A 19,370-nucleotide genomic window follows, 5' to 3' on the forward strand; every position below is an offset into this window, starting at 1 on the left:
ACCCAAACCCCACAGACACACACCAGACCAAAACAAACACACACACGCGCGCACACACACACACACACACACACACACACAGGAACCAAACCCCACAGACACAAACCGGACTAAAACAAACACACACACACACACACAGGATCCAAACCCCATAGACACACACTGGACCAAAACAAACACACACACACACACCGGACCCAAACCCCACAGACACACCAGACGCAAACGCACGGACCCAAACCCACCAACACACACACAGCGGACCCGGGCCAATCAGACCCCGCCGCGCTCCCAGTGGAAAACACTCTAAATACGATCTGTGGTTTCAAAAGAAGTTGGAGAAGTCTTTGCCCGGACTTTAGAGGAGCATGACATCATTCTGGAGAAACAGATGCTGCCGCAACGCAGAGAGAGGAGAAGAAACATCTCCTCAAGCCAGAGAGACCTTCATAGGACATTCCCAGGCTATCCTTTAAAAACATGAGTTAACAGTGGAAGACGATGGATGTACGTTCTTTAGAGCGTAACAAAGGAGGGAGACCAAAAACATTATGACAACATAATAAAAAAACAAGAGAGACGAGGAAGAAACAACATTCTGAAATTCAACGTTTAATCGCTGGGACAGCATTCTGGTGTTTAACAAACCCCAAAAAACAGGAAGCGGTCAGTGACATGTACGCGGATAAGAAGTTTCCACGTACCTTCTTATCCCCCCCCCCCCCCCCCCCCCCATCTCGATGGTGACCAGATAATGGATGCTTACCTTGCTGGGCCCAGCTGCCCCCAAACAACATCAGCACCGCCCCCACGGAGAGTAGCCGGAAATCCATCTGTAGGAACACAAGAATTACACACTATTAACACAGGAATAACACATTACCACGAGATACATATCAATATAAAGAAATACACCATTTTAGTATGAGACAATCACAAGCCACATTAAAAAAGGAAATATAATCTTTCTTAAAATACAAAAATGGCACCGGTTCCATTTAGATAGAAGATGGCCGCCCGATTCACAAGTCCTTCCTCACTGATAAGTATCACTTGACAGAAGCTCCTGCTTAAGAACTTCATGTCAACTCTCAAACTCGGTCCGCATGCTGGCTCACTGGGTTGATAACCAGGGAATTCTTTAGGTAAATATCGGAATACCCATGCTTCATCAGCCAATACAAATGTTCTGCAGAGGGAATAACAAACGTCTAACTAATCCCAGATCTAATGTTTGACAGTCTCAATATCTGTTATTTTTAAACAACACACACGCCATCTCGTCTAACGCAGTATATTAATCATTCTGTTCCGTGAATGCATCAATAAAATATATTTATGAGCCCTTAGCTTGTTCATGGTTAGAAAAAGCACTGTATGAACTAGACAATAAACGCAGCACAGGAAAAAATGATTCAGACTACTGCTTCAGATCACTTTAAAAAAGCCTTTCGGCTCAGAGGCTCAAAAATAGCCAGACCACGTTTTCAAGTTGGTTTGGTGTCATCAACAGGATGTCCTGACAATTCACATATCTGCATGCGTTTGTGCGGGTGTGTGTGCGCTGGTGTGTGTGCGCTGGTGTGTGTTTGTGTGTGTGTGCGTGTTTTTGCGTGCGCGTGAGTGTATGCCTGATTACAAATGCTTTATGCATCACTGCGGAGAAGTTCATGTACGCAACACAAAGCCAGTCTTCCTGCTGACTCGGCCCAAACAAAACAACCCAGAAGTATTTCATCACATCTCATCCCCACGACCCCAGTATGGCTCGAGGTCAGCTCCACCAACCCTGGAGCGAGGCACACCCTGACCCGCCTCACTCAGTCACAATGTTCTTATGAGAGGAGAGTTAGCGTGTTAGCTTAGCAGTGGGCTGCCCTTACTGCAGCTACAGAACACTCAGACACAAACAACCTTCAGTGTTTAACACAGAACCTAAAGGCACACATCCAGCCCCAGACAAACACATGAACCTAACATAATGTACCAAGCAAAGCAGCTAAATACTGTATGGTACACCCAATAGCAGACCATAGGCAGAAGCTACTTTAGAAACACACTTTGGATGCTGGAATATAATTGATGGAATGATACTAAAACAATCGATATTTATAATAAAAACATTGGAATAAGAAAATGTATTCAAATTAATCGGCATAAATAATATTAATTAATATTCTGATTGATTTGCTAAATTATAGATTGATATTGTACCTGTCTCACATGGACACCTTACCTCCTATGAGACGACACAGCCCCCCGCCCTCTAGTCCAGAGACCAGCCCCCCGCCCTCTAGTCCAGAGACCGGCCCCCCGTACCCAGAGCCCCCCGGCCCTCTAGTCCAGAGACCGGCCCCCCGCCCTCTAGTCCAGAGACCAGCCCCCCGGACCCAGAGCCCCCCGGCCCTCTAGTCCAGAGACCGGCCCCCCGCCCTCTAGTCCAGAGACCAGCCCCCCGCCCTCTAGTCCAGAGACCAGCCCCCCGGACCCAGAGCCCCCCGGCCCTCTAGTCCAGAGACCAGCCCCCCGCCCTCTAGTCCAGAGACCAGCCCCCCGGACCCAGAGCCCCCCCCCCTCCTGGGGGCTGTGGGTTCTGAACCCGGACCCAGAGCCCCCCCCCTCCTGGGGGCTGTGGGTTCTGAACCCGGACCCAGAGCCCCCCCCCTCCTGGGGGCTGTGGGTTCTGAACCCCACAGCCTGCTGCTCCTGATTAGTTCCATCCTGGGACTACTTGTGTCTCCCGCTGTTTGGGGGGGAGGCAGCGCTGTGTTCTCCTAATAAGGCAGCTCTTAGTGGTCTGGGCCCGGGGGGGGGGGCTGATCCGGTCCACAGCCAGCAGGGGGGAGTTCCCCGCTAAGGTAGGGGGAGGGGGGGGGGGGGGGGGGGGAGAGACGGTAGGTGGTGACTGGTCTCTGGTCTCGTGTCTCAAAGCTAAACAGCAGATCACCTCGCTGGGCCAGGTGTGTCTGCAGGGAGGGCTAGGGGAGGGGACCTTCTCCTCAGTTTGGTGCTGGGGGGGGGGGTTCTGAATGATAGGCCGCCTTTCAGTGGAGTTGTGCACGGTGAAGGGTTCTGTGCTACCACCGCTAGGCTGAAGCTAACCTAGAATCTATTCAAGGCTATAGTTCAGATTTAGTAACACAAAGGTAGGTAGGGCTGTTTGTGTGTGTCCGTCCGTATTTGGGCAGGTCCTCTCTTGCCTCTACAGGCAGTCATGCTTCCACCATGACACACTTCCTCTAGCTGCAAGCCCTAGAATCTGGCTCTTCATTCTCATTCTCCCTCACCCTCTCCATCTCACCGACCCCTCTCTCCCTCATCTCTCTCTCTCTCATCTCTCTCTCTCTCATCTCTCTCTGGCCCGATTGGTTCAAAAGGCCAGAGCTGACGTTGTCTGTCCAATCGCAGATGCAGATAGTGGGCATATCTACTGCTTATTGGCTACTTCCAAAGTAAAACAGAACATCAGCGGTGCTACTATTGATTGAAATGTAACAAGCCACCTATTCTAATGAGAAAAGGAAAACAAGTGACTGGTTGTTCTGACATAACACCATAGACCACGTGACCATTGGATAGGACCATAGGTACATAGAACTACAGGTAAATAGAACCACAGGTTCATAAAATAGGTACATAGGAACACAGGAACATAGAACCATAGCCACATTGGGTGGGCCATTCAACCCTAAAGAGTTCAAGTGTGAGAGTTCAAAAGTCACTACGTGTCTCGCGGTGAAAAATGGCGTTCCTCTCCTACTTCCTCCCAGAGTCGTCGGCTGGTCGGCGTGGGAGAACGCCAGCCTTCCCCAACCGACACAAATCTCCCGCCACATTCCAGCGCCCGGCGGGGGTCAGAGGTTACAGGCTTGTGAAAAACAGCTGCATCCTGCGAGAGCGCTGCTAATAGCCCTCTGACTCCAGCTAGCCACCTCTCGTCTGGAGCTCCAGAGACACGAATCAGACGTCTACGGACTTATGAGGACCTCACGGGAGAAGAGCTCAAGAGAGAAGAGCTCAGGAGAGAAGACCACAGAGAGCAGGATCTCCTCCCCCAGCACAGAACACAGCTACCAACCAAAGTCACACTGAATACTTTTACTAAAATGCATACATTTGTGTATGCATTTATCCTTTTATTCCATTTTTGCATCTTCCTCTTCGGTTCTTGCGGTGCTGAACGCAGACTCGAACAAGATCAATTGCTCCCCGGACATCTGATCATTTCTCTAATCTGATTCAGAAACATGTTGCAGCCAGCAGGGATCTGTCTGCGTTGGTCGATCCATCTGCTGCAGAGCGTTGGAGTCACACTCATCTCAGAAAAGGGAAACAAACACCAGACAAAATGGACACTTAAATGGAAACGCAGGTAAAATAAAACTGCTCTCCGACATTTGATTCAAATGACAACCGGGAAAGGTTCTGACGTTAAAGTGGTACAGCAGCACGACAGAGACCTACAGACCCACAGCCAGGAGGCTAGGTCACCAGAGATCGGAACCCAACAAAGACTTGTTAAAGAAGAGGGGTCTCTCTAGTTGTGACCCCGCCCCAAACATTCCTTGGGGCAACTGTGTCGGCTGCCCCTGTGTGTGTGTGTGTGTGTGTGTGTGTGTGTGTGTGTGTGTGTGTGTGTGTGTGTGTGTGTGTGTGTGTGTGTGTGTGGGGCAGATGCGAGTTCATCGCGGAGGTTCCCCTTATAGATTCATACGGAGTAAGTAGCGGCAGTAGAATACATGCACATAGTGCAGGTTTAACCTTTTTTTTTTTTAAGTCTTTTATTGAACATGGTTAAAAAATAAAAAAGGAAATAAATAAATAGTTGATGTTCAAAAGGGATAGGAAGAAGTTAAGAAAAACTTTTCTGGTCCTACCCCCTCCAAGTCTCAGTATGAATCAGTCAGTGTCTATGATGTTTAGCTCGTGGGTTAAACAAATCAAAACTTTTCAACAAGACAATATCAAAATAAAATAATGGAACAGATGAACGAAAAGCATCAAATTGAAAACAGCAAAACAGAAATGCACTGCTCCAGCTCATAACAATTCAATGTTTTGCTTCTGAAGAGGTTTTTCAGTTTTGATATTGTTGTACATTTTTTCAGCTCATCATTGCAGTTGTTCCACAGACTTACAGCCTTTGTCGTTATACAGTGCAGTTTTGTATTGGTTCTTATAGATGGTTTGTTGAATATACAGGTTCCTCTTAAATTGTATTTGCTCTCTCTCAGTTGGAAAAACTCCTGGATGCCATGAGGCAATTGGTGATTATTTGCTTTAATAAATTATTTGAATAGTTTTATAGTCAATCAAATCTAGAAATGTAAGTGTTTTTAGTTCAACAAATAATGGATTTGTAGTGCAGGTTAACCTCGTGTTCAAACCGTTTCCGTTTGAGTCCAGCGTTCCCCTCATCAGGACTTAGCCGTGTCTTTAGTTAGTTTGCCTCTTAACGGTGATTCTATGCTTTCATTATCATATTAAACCTTATTTTAAGTTCCTTTCTGTTGCTATGGTTTTTCACGCTCCATAAAGTTTGATTGATTGTTATTGTGGAAGATGACAGACATGCCGGCCCCAGGGTGGGGGTAGGGGGCGCTCAAAGAGATGATGTCATTGTGGTTCCTCACATCCTAAGGGATGGATTTTTGGCGAGCTCGCTCTAAATTCAGCGGCCGACAGAGGGCGACGTTAAAAGTCATCTCAGACGTCAGAGCGGAGGAATTCGGAACCTCAGAGTCTGACGATTCTAGACCGGGTCTGTTGGAAGCCGAGGAACCGAGTGCTGACCTCAGGCCAGATGGGGGCGATCAATCAGCAGAGAGAGAGAGAGAGAGAGAGAAAGAAAGAGAGAGAGAAATCCCATTAAATCTTTCTTCACTAGATCTGTGATGCGACCTCCCAGTCACATCTCCTCTTCCTCCCCCCCCCCCCCCTATCTTCTTCTCTCCCCCTATTCTCTCCCAGCTCCAGCTCCAGCCATGTCTTTGTATGGTGTGGCCCAGGAGACAGCGGGCTCTGGAATGATGACGGCTCATCCTCCTTCCTGGCGCTCTGTTGTAAACAGAAGCCCTCGGCCCCTGTCGGTCAGACCGCCCCCAGCTGGAAAATATTCCACACCGTCCGCTGAACAGCCGTCTTTATAGACCACGGTCAACACCTTCACCCACAGCCCTCTGCCCACAACACCTTCAGGTCTGCCTGAAGGTGTTGTGGGCACACACGGATGCCTCAGGACATGGTATCAACATGCCTAAGGCGCTAGCATTATAATAGGTCAGGTATGCATGCTAACACACACACACAATGTTAGCATACATGCTAATAAAGCAACACGCATGTAAGCATGCCAACATGCCCAGTTGCCAATAAATAGTGTGCAATTGCCAATAAATACCTTACGGAAACACAACCTCTAGTCGTTTTACAAAACGCTTGAAGCTTGTATATAAAATGTAGGATTGCTTTCTAACTGCATGAAATAGTTAAAAAATAATAGCTGTGTCCATGGCCAGGTCTCTATAAATGCATTTATGATGTTTTTGTTCAGGTTGTAGTAAGACGGTCTTTTTACAGGACCTCCCGTCCTGAAGGCAAGACCAGCTGCTGCTCCGGGGAGCCTCAGAATCCTCTGCTGTCGAGGCGAGAAAACGATTCGCAGCAGAGCTTTAAAGTCTGCGAGGAAGAGGTTTATCAGGAGCCCAGACAGACAGACAGCTGCTGGGGTGAACCCCCACCAAAACACACTGCTCAGGGGCTCCCCCGCAGTGTCTGGTTACATTCCATCAGGTGTGATATCATCACCGCTCGTCAGCCAATGGCTGTGGGGCGCTAGTCACCGTGCTGGATCATGATTGGTGGAGGCCGGGCTCCTCACCATGACCCCCACCGGGGCGTCAACACAAACAACGATCAACTGGGAGGGATTCTGATCACTCGCAGTGGATATTGAGTTCTTGTTTTATCAGCGACCCTGAAATGTAAATCTGGTGACACACGCTTGGGTCGCGACCCAGAGCCAGACATTCCTAAGAGAACCAAAGCTATGTCCATGCCTCTCCCTCCCTCCCCCTTGCGGCCCCCTGGGAGTCCTCGTCCCAGAAGAATGGCCCCCCTGTTGGCCCTCAGGCTGCGTCTGGGTGCCACATTGTTCCGGTGCGGCGGCGGCCCAGCAGGGAACAGGGAGGTCATACAGATCGGGCCGCAGCCCCACATTTCTGCTGCCTCTCCTATCATAGCCTGCTGCGGCCACTTACTGCCTCTTACTGCTGCTGCCCCTTGGACCACAGCCTGCTGGCCGCCAGGACGCTCACGTTCATCTCTCTTTACCAGTGACTTAGATTCATGCAGCCTGTTTACATGCACCTCTACACTGTTAGCATGGCGAAGTATTAATGAGCAGTACCGTTTTGTTTACAGACTACGCTTTAAACACAAGTGATTTAGGACGAGTAGATGCAGGAAAAACTACCTTACTTTGTCTGTCAACTTCCTCTGTTATGGATGACAAAAACCTGATTGCACCTCAACAATACCGTCAGTCTAATTCCATTTATGTGAACATACTGAAGTCTGGCACGGAACTGATTCAGATCCTGAGATGAAGCCAAGTCAGCTTGTAATCAATCAACCATGCTCTACTGACGGGGTCCGGGGGTCTGCAGAGGCAGAGCCTAATCGTTCATTACGGGACGACAAAATTACCAATAACATTAAGAGCATACACGTAAACTGAAACTCTGCAGTGCTTTTGTTGAACCAGGCCGTGCAGCATGTTGGTCGCATTGGATAAAGACCATCCCTTAAACATAATGTAAAGTAGGTTGGCCTCTTCTGTACCAAACGTCCGACGCAGACAGGATATCTTTAGTGTGTTTCAGAGGAAGCTGATTTCATCATCACAACTCTGTTCTGTTATCGCACCACCAGGATTAAAGTGGAGATAAGGGATCCAGGTTCCAACGCACCGCCTTCCCCTGCCGCACCCAGGCCCGCCCGCGTACGGAGACCTACGCCAGGCGAGCCACCCACCCACCCCTCTGCTGGTCTAGTGCGGCCTTGGCCTACACCTCCTAACAACGCCGTTTGTCTGGCCAAGTCGGTGCGTGCACGGTGGAGTGTGCACGGACGGCTGCAGCTCAGACCGACAGAAGGCGTGACGGAAGAGGAAGTTCGCCTGGGTTCTACGAGTCTGAGGTTCAATGTTGTGGCGGATATGGATGTTGCCATGGCAACATCCACAGCATGTGTGAGGCTTCTGATATTTGTTGTATTGAATTCAAGAAACATTATTGTTCCGCTGGGATATGACCATGTAGCAGGCTGCTCGTTCCCAGCTACACATGCTATAAGAGAAGGGAGAGGTTAAAACAGGCCCAGGGTTGGAATTCTTTTTTTCTTCAATGCCCTTCATGTCAACAAGGTTAGACTCTTTGAAATCAACAACACTACCCAACTCAACCCAATAATTTATATTTACATTATGCAGACGGTTTTATCCAAAGCGGCATAATACGGTTCAAACACACATTCACACACCGACGGCAGAGTCAACCACGCAAGGCGTCAGTCAGCTCGTCAGGAGCAGTTAGGGTTAGGCGCCTTGCTCAGGGACACCTCGACGCTCAGCTAGGTGGAGCCGGGGATCAAACTAGTAACCTTCCGGTTAAAGTCAACCTGCCCAACCCCCTGTGCTAAGCCGACCACACCCATTGACCTTTGACCCCTGGCCTGGCGCCCTGTTGTCCCTGCATGGCTGTGGATGGATAAGGAAGGTCATGGTACACTTTAAGAACCATGACGCTGGTACTGCTGAGCATGACTTTGAACTTTGATGCAAGACTTCTGTTGCTCACTTTAAAACTCAGATACAGACATATCAAGTTAGCTTTAAAACTGATATCTTCTATAGCTACTTTTTAAACTCAGATACCTACAGTTTTCTCCTAAACTCTGATGCTGACGGCTATAGCTAGTATTTAACTTTGAGGCCAACGTCTTTACTTGGATTCCATCTTCCATATTCAGACAGTCGCCTGGACGAGGCAGAAGGCTGGAGGAGTGAGTGAGAGGGAGAGAGGAGAGTATTTCTCTCCCCCGGCGATGAGATAACCCATTCCTCCACTAGCAGCCCCATCCATCTCCCACAACGCCGACGTGGAAAAACCACGCACTGGTTTCTGTCCCCTCTATACAGAAGCTTTTTTGGACATCAATACTGAACTGAGGGACTGCTTCAGCGTTTGTACGGGGGTGAAGAACTAGCTTCAGGATACCAGCCCGTAAGAATTCATACAAGGTATACACATCCTGCTGCCCATTCCATTCCTTTGCCAAATTTGTTCCCAACATGGCAATCAGCAATGATCAAACCATCTCTGCTGCAGCTACGTTAAGGCTAGGATAATTAAGGCTGTGTTTCATCTAGGCTTATTAAAATCAAGACTAGTTATTTATAGCTCGGGATAGTTCTTGTTAAGTAACTGCTAGGATGGTTCTAGCTAGCCTTGTTCTAGCTAGGCTGGTACTAGCTAGGCTTCTGCTAGGTTGTTATTGCCGTTAGTGATATGCTGGATATGGCCAGGTTACAGCTAGGCTAGTGATAACAAGACTAGTTTTAGCTGGCTAGCTCTACTACGGTAACCGCTAGGCTGGTACAAGCAAGGCTACTGCAATGTTATTATTGCTGTTGCTGCCATGGTGGTGGTGAGGGCCGGGTTACTGCTAGGCTAGTTTTAAACAGGTTACAGCTAGGTTAGTTTAAGCCAGGTTACAGCTAGGCTAGTTTTAGCCAGGTTACAGCTAGGCTAGTTTTAAACAGGTTACAGCTAGGCTAGTTTTAGCCAGGTTTCTATAGCTATGCAGCTGGTAGTCCAACTGGAGCCGAGTTAAGTTGTGCTGATTCTCAGTGGGCTAGAGAGAGACTGGTGAGAGCTGCTTGTCCCAGATGGGCTACAGCGAGTCAGAACCAAGCCATCATCTGTGATTCATCTCTGGGACGCTGTGGAAGGGTTGAGAGGGGGGGGCTGATGGCTCATCGGATCCTCCCAGCGTGTTAGCCGGGTGTTGAAACACCAGAACACGGTTACTGTTACTACGGGGAAGTGACTCAGTCCCCTGGCATCGACCCCCCCAGCCCCACGACACACACGGTCTACAATTAGGAGGCCTTGTTCGGCTACAACAACCATGTCATCTGTGAGCTTCAGAAGGTCTTCAAAGTGGAGGTGTCCCGTCGTCTAATGAGCAGCGAGGATGGGAGATGACGGAGTATCGTCCATCCCCTAAACCGTCCAGTGTCGACTACAGCCCTCAAAGTTCACCGTGCTATCAGGGGTCGTGTTGATCCCAAAACACACACTGATTTAAACACACACACACAGGCGTATAAAGGTGGCCCGAGGCGCGGGTTTACCGGCAGCAGGTTGGGCTGATTCAGACCTGCCCGCCCATGTTGCTCCTCACACCGCTGATTAGCGGGTGGTTGTTGTGGCGACGGACCGACAAGAGGCTCTGGGTTGGGGTTAACCCGCCCGCCCTGCCCCTAGGGCCGGGGCGACCGCTGTTTACAGTGCACCCAATGGGGGCCGGATGGGGGGGGGGGGGTCACACGGGGGTCTGGGACCAACACAGCTGGGCTTTGTTCTGGTGGGAAACCCACACAGCTCAGCTGAACGTTAACCAGGCGCTTCACCAACAAACGTTAATGTGGAAGAGAAGTTTGAATCAATAACTAAAGTTAGAGCCCAAAAAAACTGAGATCCTACCGCTGATGATATCTTACTGTTTTAGCATTTTGTTTAACTTCCATTTAAGTAGTTAAACAGCCCCCCCCCCCCCCCCACAGTAGAGTTCTGTAGGTCTACCCCCCCCCCGCCCTACAGTAGAGTCCACACACACACACACACACACACACACACACACACACACACACACACACACACACACACACACACACACACACACACACACACACACACACACACACACACACACACACACACACCCAGCCCTTTGTTTACTTACCAGGGCAATTTAGTGACTTACAAGATGTCTGTGGACCATTTCACACACAGACCTACCCACAGTCAGTCAGTCAGTCAGTCAGTCCATCCGTCCCCCCATCAGTCCAACACACTCGTACACACACCGCGATAGACGCAATTCAGTGGAATTAATTTACATTATTAGAAAAGCACAAGAAGGAAGAAAGCAAAGTTCTGCTCTATGTTCTCCTGTACTGTCCTCCCGGCCTCCTGCTCCTCCCTGGCTATAAACGCTGCCTCAAGGCCTACTTTCTCAGGGGGAATACCCAGAGGAGCGAAGTTGAACACAAAACTCAATCATCTATTTCGAGACACGAAAATGATCCCGTTTCTTCGTTGATCTTCTAGAAGATCTCCCTTAGAGAGCCACCGCAGAGAGCCGGAGACCCGGACCCGAGTCCTGAACCAGAGTCCGCGGTCCTCTTTCCGTTGTGGCCTGAGGCCATAACCCGGCCAAGTGTACCGGGGACCGGAGCGGGTACTCACCGTGTGTTCCCGGTGTCGGCCCGGAGGTCTCGGAGGATCCTCCTCACGAATGTAGACGAACGAGGTCTGAACCCAGGACCAAGCCCGCGGGTCCGCTCCTAACGCGGGTTTAAAGAGACCGGATCCACCCCAAAAAAGGAACGGTATTGAACAAAGAACGGTCACCGAAAAAAGGAACGGAAAAACCCCGTTTTCTCGTGATGTTCAGAGTTATTAGTGGACCGAGTCCGCCCAACACGCTGCTGCAGATTCGGGCGATTCCACTTTTTTTTCTCCAACTCCCGAGTCGATGACGTTACCAAGTAGCACCGCCCACGCCGGAAGTTCACCTTCAAACCAAAGGCTCATCCAAATGTATGGACACACACACGCACACACGCACACACGCACGCACGCACACAATGCATATACAATAGCAGAGAAGTTGTATTGCAAAGTATCAATCCAGCTAATTCAATATTGTGCGGTTTTACACAATGGAGCCGTTGCCCTTATCAGTTTTATGAGATGTATTTATGAATCGTAAAAGTCTAGCAAACTTCCGGCCATACCTACTGGTTTACTAATGATTAGTCACTAGAGAGAGAGAGAGAGAGAGAGAGAGAGAGAGAGAGAGAGAGAGAGAGAGAGAGAGAGAGAGAGAGAGAGAGAGAGAGAGAGAGAGAGAGAGAGAGAGAGAGAGAGAGAGAGAGAGAGAGAGAGAGAGAGAGAGAGAGAGAGAGAGAGAGAGAGAGAGAGAGAGAGAGAGAGAGAGAGAGAGAGAGAGAGAGAGAGAGAGAGAGAGAGAGAGAGAGAGGGAGGGGGGGAGGGAGGGAGGGAGGGAGGGAGGGAGGGAGGGAGGGAGGGAGGGAGGGAGGGAGGGAGGGAGGGAGGGAGGGAGGGAGGGAGGGAGGGAGAGAGAGAGAGAGAGACCGGGAGGGAGAGGGGGTGAGACTATAATCTCTTATTAACACCATATTTAATCCTACAGAACTTTCTCTACCGTCTTACATCACATCCATGATCCTCACCGTAGAATAGGTAGATGTCGCTCTCCTTAAATTCCGAGGCCATTTAAACTACCGTAGTATCTGTGGGCAGCGCACCCACAGATACTACGGTAGTTTAAATGGCCTCGGAATTAACCCTAACCCTAACCCTAACCCTAACCCTAACCCACTAACCCTAACCCTAACCCTATTGTGTACGGATAAGACAGTCAAATTGCTTAGTCTTGTTATCAATATAACAGTGTAATCTGGATGGGATGTTCTGATGTAAACTATGGCTGAAGTTTTGAAGACAATTATTTTAAATTGTAAGTTACACCTTAGTGTATGTGGGAGATTGATTGCAAGAGACTGGACAAGATTCACATTTACGCTTTGACTGTTTGTACTGTAATTTGTTGACAGACCATGTCATTGCTAGAAATGTGAACATAGGAAAATCTCCTTAGGGTAAACTGTACATGCATTGCTGTAGGAATTACAGTGCAGTCTTCCTACACCTCCTGACGTTCCTGTCTGTTGGGCCACAAATTCTCAGGCAGCCTCACTCCTCTTCCTCTTCTTCTTCTCTCTGGCTGTTGACCCTCGCCAATTCCTTGTCCTTCCATTGTCAGACAATGGAACATTGTGTTGTGCTCCAGCTATATATATACTTGCCAGTTCATGGTTCAGGAGATCTATTTCAGTAAACCGGTTGATCGTTGGTTGATCTAACACTTCACACATTTCCCTTCTTTAGAGAAAGTCAAGATTCACCTGGTAGCAATTTACCAATTCAGGACAGATTTAGAAAAAAAGTCTAATGGAAATGTATAGAAATATGCTTGACATATTATGAGAACTTGTTAAACCATTTTGCATGTAAAGACATCTGAACAAATGAACTAATGCCTAAATTTTGTGGGGTTGAGACTATTCAATACAGACCCATTACAATACATTTATAATATAGTTGAGCGCTGCATGCAGCACTCACCTAATTACATATTTATAATGTTTGATTTTGAAGACTGTGGATGCTGAACGCTAGATGAACATTATTCTCCTCTGATTGCAGTCGTTTTGTCAGTTGACTGCAGAAGCAACGACACCAGAAACCAAACCGCAGAAACCCCGCCCGGGTCCTGACCCTCCCAACCACTACCACCACTATCAGTATCCGCCTCGTGTTGAACAGAGCAGTGTGTGCTTCCCCCTAGCGGCCGGCTGGTGCCACAACACGGTCCAGGTTCACCAGTACTGTACTGGATGGTGTCTTCTGTGTCCTGTGTGGTTTGTGTTGTACTTAGCATTGTGTAGCATCTTATACAAGCTAAATTTAGTACTTAGCGATATAGCATCTTATCCTAGCTATCCTTAGTACTAAGCATTGTGTAGCATCTTATCCTAGATATCTCTGTTGTATACAGGGAATGGGTTAACCTAGTGATTCTTAGTGGTTAGAACTTGATTCTACTAACATCTTTACTGTACCGACAGAGATATATTGTTTCTATTTTTTTTGATAAATTGACTTAAAAGCATCTGCTAAATGACCTTAATGTAAATGTTGTCCTTCATGTAGTATTCATGAGGGATATAATGTGTTTTAAGTCCTGTCTGCAACACATTTTCTCTAGTGTAATAAAACCGCTTGCCTTGACTCCTCATGTTGGCCTTCATGAACATCCTTCAAACCTTCCCTTCTAGACAGAACAAACAGATTCTTAATTAAAACATTTATTTATTATCCAATTCTTTGGAATGTAGTAGTCAACGATGAGTTTTGGACAACAGAGAGAGTGAGTCTGGGCCAGAAGAAGTTAAAATACAAACGTTACTTTTAGTCGCTTAAAGGAGACATATTTTACCACCTGGTGTGAGTGTTATTAGCCTTACAAGCCGTTTCGAAAATCTGCCCCATATGACATCACTAGTGGGCGTGTCCACCTAGATCTGTGCTGGATAGATCAGTCTACCAGCCTACCCAGTGGACTGAAGTCTATGGCTAATCAAACTCACACCTGGTGGTATAATAATATGTCTCCTGTAAGGCCCCCTGTTCCCGCCTTATGATTCCTACAGTCGCCATGACGATGACATAAACCCGCCCTCTAGGACGAGAACCGGCCGCCGTGACGACATAAACCTGCCCCCCTTGAGTCCACGACATAAACCCGGCCCCTCTCGAAGAACGAACCAACCGCCATAACGACGACATAGACCCGCCCCTCTCAAAGGACTAGAACCAACCGCCATGACGACGACATAAACCCGCCCTTCTCAACGGACCAGAACCGGCCGCCATGACGACATAAACCCGCCCCTCTCGAAGGACGAGAACCCAAACAATATGGCGGCGACATCCATGAAGCGACAAAACACGACATATCATACCAAGGATAACAAATTAAATGGTACGTTTTCCGATCGACGTGTCTAAAAGTATTTTTTTTTCAAGAATGAAAACATTTTGCGTAAAATTTGTACATTTCAGAATGGCAGCATGTTATCCGAAATGATGGGCGAAAAACAACAATAATAACATTTTTGTCACGTTCCTTTGACCTCGGTTCATAAATCAACATCATAAAGACATAGTTTCTATATATTTTTTAAATATATCAGTGCAACATTATTTTCACATAAAGTACTGTAGCATCCTTTCTTGTTTTCAACAAGCAGCCAAATAAAATCGACTTAAAATGTCTGCATCACAAGGTCCGACAGAAGCGAGGTGTGAGGAATCGTCCAGACTTTACATTCTGGTACAAATTCAACCCCACCAAACCACAATGCACAGAGCAACACACCGAAACAACACAGGTACATGAAATCAAACGTCCCTTTATCTTTGAGGTGTGGGGATCGTGGGAACTCGGGATGCCGGTCTAGGCCTCTTCGTTACGTGGGGCTGACTTCACATCGGACCACATCTGTAGCTCGAACCAATGGAGCTCCAGATGTACCTGTGTGACTGTTTGGCAGAGTTTTACAGTTTTCCAAGTGATACCAGCATGCCATTCCTGTTGGCGTCAAACAGAATCCATTTTGAGGTCAACAGGTCTACTATAGTACCCCTCCTCCCCTCCGGTACAGGTGGTTGTAATGTCTGTGTATATATGCTGAATATCATTTACTCTCTGTTGTGGGGTTCAAAACACGTGAAGTCTACATTCTACGACCACATATCACCAGGCTCACAACACATCGAAAACACAACACAGAAAATGGCGTGCGTCTTTTTAAACGTTGATCAGAGACGACTGCTTCTGGTCGTCATGGTGATACCAACAGACTGATGGGCCTAGAAACAGGTGACTTATTAACCGTGAATAAGCCAAAGTTACTCTCTATCTATACATCTCTGATAGTCTACGCATTCCAAATCTTAAGTCATTCATCATCGATGACTTATTGTAGTTTTAAACACTGAAACCGTGACACATTCTCCCTGTTTTCACCCTGTATGGAATCCGTTCCTCCTTGCATCTGGTCGAAAACAAACGAAACGACTCCTTTCTGAAACACAACATAAACACAGACGACATCGACAGCGAGCAGATAAGCTCTGGCGAACATCTGCGGAGCCCACAGTGAATCATTCACCGTCTCCTGCTTTATTCATTAACATTGAACCCGATTGTTGGAAAGGATGCTGCAGTACCTTATTGGTAAAGAATTTAAAAAAAGTGTTAATATTTAACACTCCCTTCATATAGAAAAAGACCCTCAAATATATATTAAACCTATTTACAGTATGTGAGACGTAGAATGTGCCATGGCCGAGTGGATAGACGGAGTTCAACTTCACAGCATACTGTGTCCCAACCGCTTCAAACCAGTCTCATTCAGTTAAAACCGACTCCAACCAGTCCCAACCTGTTTAAACCTCTCTCAAACCAGTCCGAACCGGTCCCAGCAGGTCCTTATCCGTCCAAACCGGTCGCAACTGGTCAAAAGCAGTTCCAAACTGGACCAAACCAGACCCCACTGATTCCAACTGGTCATAACCAGCCCCCACCGCCCCAGCCCCCTTGGGTCGGTCACTTCATCGAGGTTCAACATAATCTAGATGGACGATATCACTGACGATGTTTGGCCTTGTTGTAGGGCCTTGTTCCACGGCGGGTTGGAGCATCTCCTGTACTTTGTAACACTTTAATCGTAAAACTTTCAAGGCATTCATGGGGACCCTGGACAAGATGGCCGCCGTGGTTCGACAGTAAAACTAAAGAAAAGGCAACAGAAATGTTCCAGAAATGAAAGGCACTATCGGAACGACATGCCGGCTCGGATGGACTCTGGGCGCACACGCACACGCAGACACACACGCAGACGCACACGCAGACACACACGCATACACACACACAGACACAAACGTAGACACACACACACACCCGCACACGCACACACAGATGCACACGCGCACACAAACACGCACATGATACCGCATACGCACACACTGAATGACACATGCAAATAATGTGTGTACTGATTGATCCAAATACACACATACACACACAAACACACACACACACACGGCCAGCAGAGCTAGACATCAGGGTGGTAAATCTACAATCGTTCAATCATCTTTTTCTGTGTGAACCAATGATAATCTGCAAAAAAATCAAACAATGAAAAATCAAATCTCTTTTTCCCTCTCCAGAGGAAAGTTAAGCAACTGATAAATACTCTGAGGGGCGATCGGTCTGCGGCGCGGCGTGTGTCTACACAGGAAACCAACCGAGAACACGCCAAGAACACGCAGAAAAACTCTGTGTCCCTCTGTACAGGCCAGCTTTGTACACTACAGCCCAGGCTGTCTCCTGCACATCCAGAGGACATCCACACTTCGTCATCATCATCATCATCATCATCATCATCATCATCGTCGTCATCGTAGGCCCCGCTCCCCTGGGCCACACCCCCTACGTCCCATTGGTGGCTTTCTGTCAACACCGTCCGAAGCCTCAATCACCGATTGGCTGGCGTCCACTGTCACTCTCAAGAGTGTCCTCTGCCACCATCCCGCCCCCCTCCTCTTCCCCCTGCTCCTCCCTCTCCCCCCCTCACGCCTCGGAGGAGTAGTTGCTCTGCGCGTTGATCTTCTCCTTCTTCAGCTTGACGCCGTCCACCAGCTCGAAGTTGTAGTTCTCCAGGGCGGAGAGGTTGCGGTCGGCCAGCGCCCCCTGGCTGCAGGCGCAGTACAGCAGCACGCCGCAGACGGCGCCCAGCAGCACGCCCAGCGCCGACATGGAGATGATGGTGATAAGGATGGGGTCCAGGGTCCGCAGCATGTTCCCCGGGGCCCCCAGCTCGCCCACAGAGTCCTGCTGGTACGAGTCCAGAGCTGGAGAGAGAGAGGGAGGGGGTGAGAGGGAGGGGGGGGGGAGTGGGGGGGAGAGGGGGGAGAGAGGGAGAGGAAGGGGGTGAGAGGGAGGGAGGGGGAGAGGGGGGAGGGGGAGAGAGGGAGGGGGTGAGAGGGAGGGGGGAGAGAGGAGGGAGGGGGGGGAGAGGGAGGGGGTGAGAGGGAGGGGGGGAGAGAGGGGGGAGAGGGAGAGAGGGAGGGGGGTGAGAGGGAGGGGGGGAGAGGGAGAGGGGAGAGAGAGGGGGAGGGGGGGAGAGGGAGAGAGGGGGGGGAGGGGGGAGAGGGGGAGAGAGGGGGAGAGTTGGGTAAAGGGGGAGAGGGACATTAACCACCTGTGTGAGGTATTGTAATCCTCTGAGGACTAAACATCTGGATGAGGGGATGATGTGATCGTTCTTCTACTCACGCAGTACGTAGATCTTGGTCGGAGGAGACGTTGGAGCTTCTGGATCTGAAGCAAACAGACACGTTAGAACCCTGCATACACACTCAAAACATGCTTAAAGAGCACTGCATAGCCCCCTGTATCGCCGTACAGGTAGAGTAGAGAACCATACAGCACAGTAGAGCAGAAGATAATACATTAGAGTCCATATAGTATAGCACAATAGATTAGAGTTGAACCCTATACATAATAGAGTAGAGTGGAATACAACAGAGCATATTAGAGTGGAGTACAACATCGTAGAGTAGAGTAGAGTGGGCGGGTTCCTCTGACCTTTGCAGTCGGTGTCTTCGAGGGTCCCCAGGATGCGGATGTTGTCCACGGCGATGTGGGCCCCCCTCCTTGGGTCGGCCACGCCCTCAACCAGCACCTGGGACGGGGTCACAGGGGTTAGAATCCCACGACGCGGCCTACATCCAGACGTCCTGCCCCCCCCCCCCCCCCCCACCACAGGAACCTCATGTACAACGCCTCCCGCCCTCACCTGATAGGCCGAGGCGGACTGGGGCAGGACGACGCGGCCCTCCCTCCAGAGCTGGCCCTGCGGCCCGCTGACGGTCCACAGCGGGTGGGCCAGCGCCCCCTGGGTGCGCTGGCTGATGTGCAGGGCGCCGGCGTGCTGGCCGCTCATCCGGTACCAGAAGGAGAGGCACAGCTCGCCGTACGGGACGGTGATGGGGAGGCTGGCCAGACGGGCCACCCGCTGCTCCTGCTCCTCCTCCCCCTGCTCCCGCTGCTCCTCTCCTGGAGGTTCCTCCTCCTGCTCCGCCCCGGGGCTGTGGGGGGTGGTGTGGTCGTGGAGGTGCATGTAGAGGAAGTACTCGTAGCCGCCTGCAGGGGGCAGTAGAAGACCTGGTAAGAATGGGCAGCTTTCGTGATGGAACTCAGTATCATAGAGTCTGTAACGGGCGTGATACTTTAATATACAAGGCATTATACCGTGATACTATAATGACCGTATACAACTGAGAACCCCTTATTACAGGCTGTCACCTCCCTGTAATATTATAGTCCCACTGGGGTACTTTTAGGATAGTTTTATTTCTGTTTTG

General features: G+C 49.2%; 2 protein-coding genes and 1 long non-coding RNA gene across 3 annotated transcripts in view; 1 reads left to right on the top strand and 2 right to left on the bottom strand.

The window, feature by feature from the left end:
* Positions 1–11,832, bottom strand: part of LOC115548772 (integrin beta-1) — a 25,695-nt gene extending 13,863 nt beyond the window's left edge. Inside the window, exons 1-2 of the mRNA XM_030363605.1 lie at positions 11,535–11,832; positions 767–833 (exon numbers count right to left, since the gene is read on the bottom strand). Of these exons, the coding sequence (XP_030219465.1) occupies positions 767–833 (67 nt within the window). The 5' untranslated portion in view covers positions 11,535–11,832. The remainder of the gene's footprint in view (positions 1–766; positions 834–11,534) is intronic.
* LOC115548774 (uncharacterized) lies at positions 11,793–14,172 on the top strand. Its single transcript, XR_003977642.1, has 2 exons — positions 11,793–11,888; positions 13,581–14,172. It is a non-coding gene; the product is annotated as an uncharacterized LOC115548774 (long non-coding RNA).
* Positions 14,173–14,226: 54 nt separating this feature from the next.
* Positions 14,227–19,370, bottom strand: part of LOC115548771 (neuropilin-1a) — a gene marked incomplete at its 5' end in the record, with an annotated part of 29,219 nt that continues 24,075 nt past the window's right edge. Inside the window, 4 exon segments of the mRNA XM_030363603.1 lie at positions 14,227–17,855; positions 18,280–18,324; positions 18,592–18,688; positions 18,803–19,149. Of these exon segments, the coding sequence (XP_030219463.1) occupies positions 17,575–17,855; positions 18,280–18,324; positions 18,592–18,688; positions 18,803–19,149 (770 nt within the window).

Source organism: Gadus morhua, chromosome 8 (genome assembly GCF_902167405.1).
Source record: "Gadus morhua chromosome 8, gadMor3.0, whole genome shotgun sequence".
Taxonomy (NCBI): Eukaryota; Metazoa; Chordata; class Actinopteri; order Gadiformes; family Gadidae; genus Gadus; species Gadus morhua.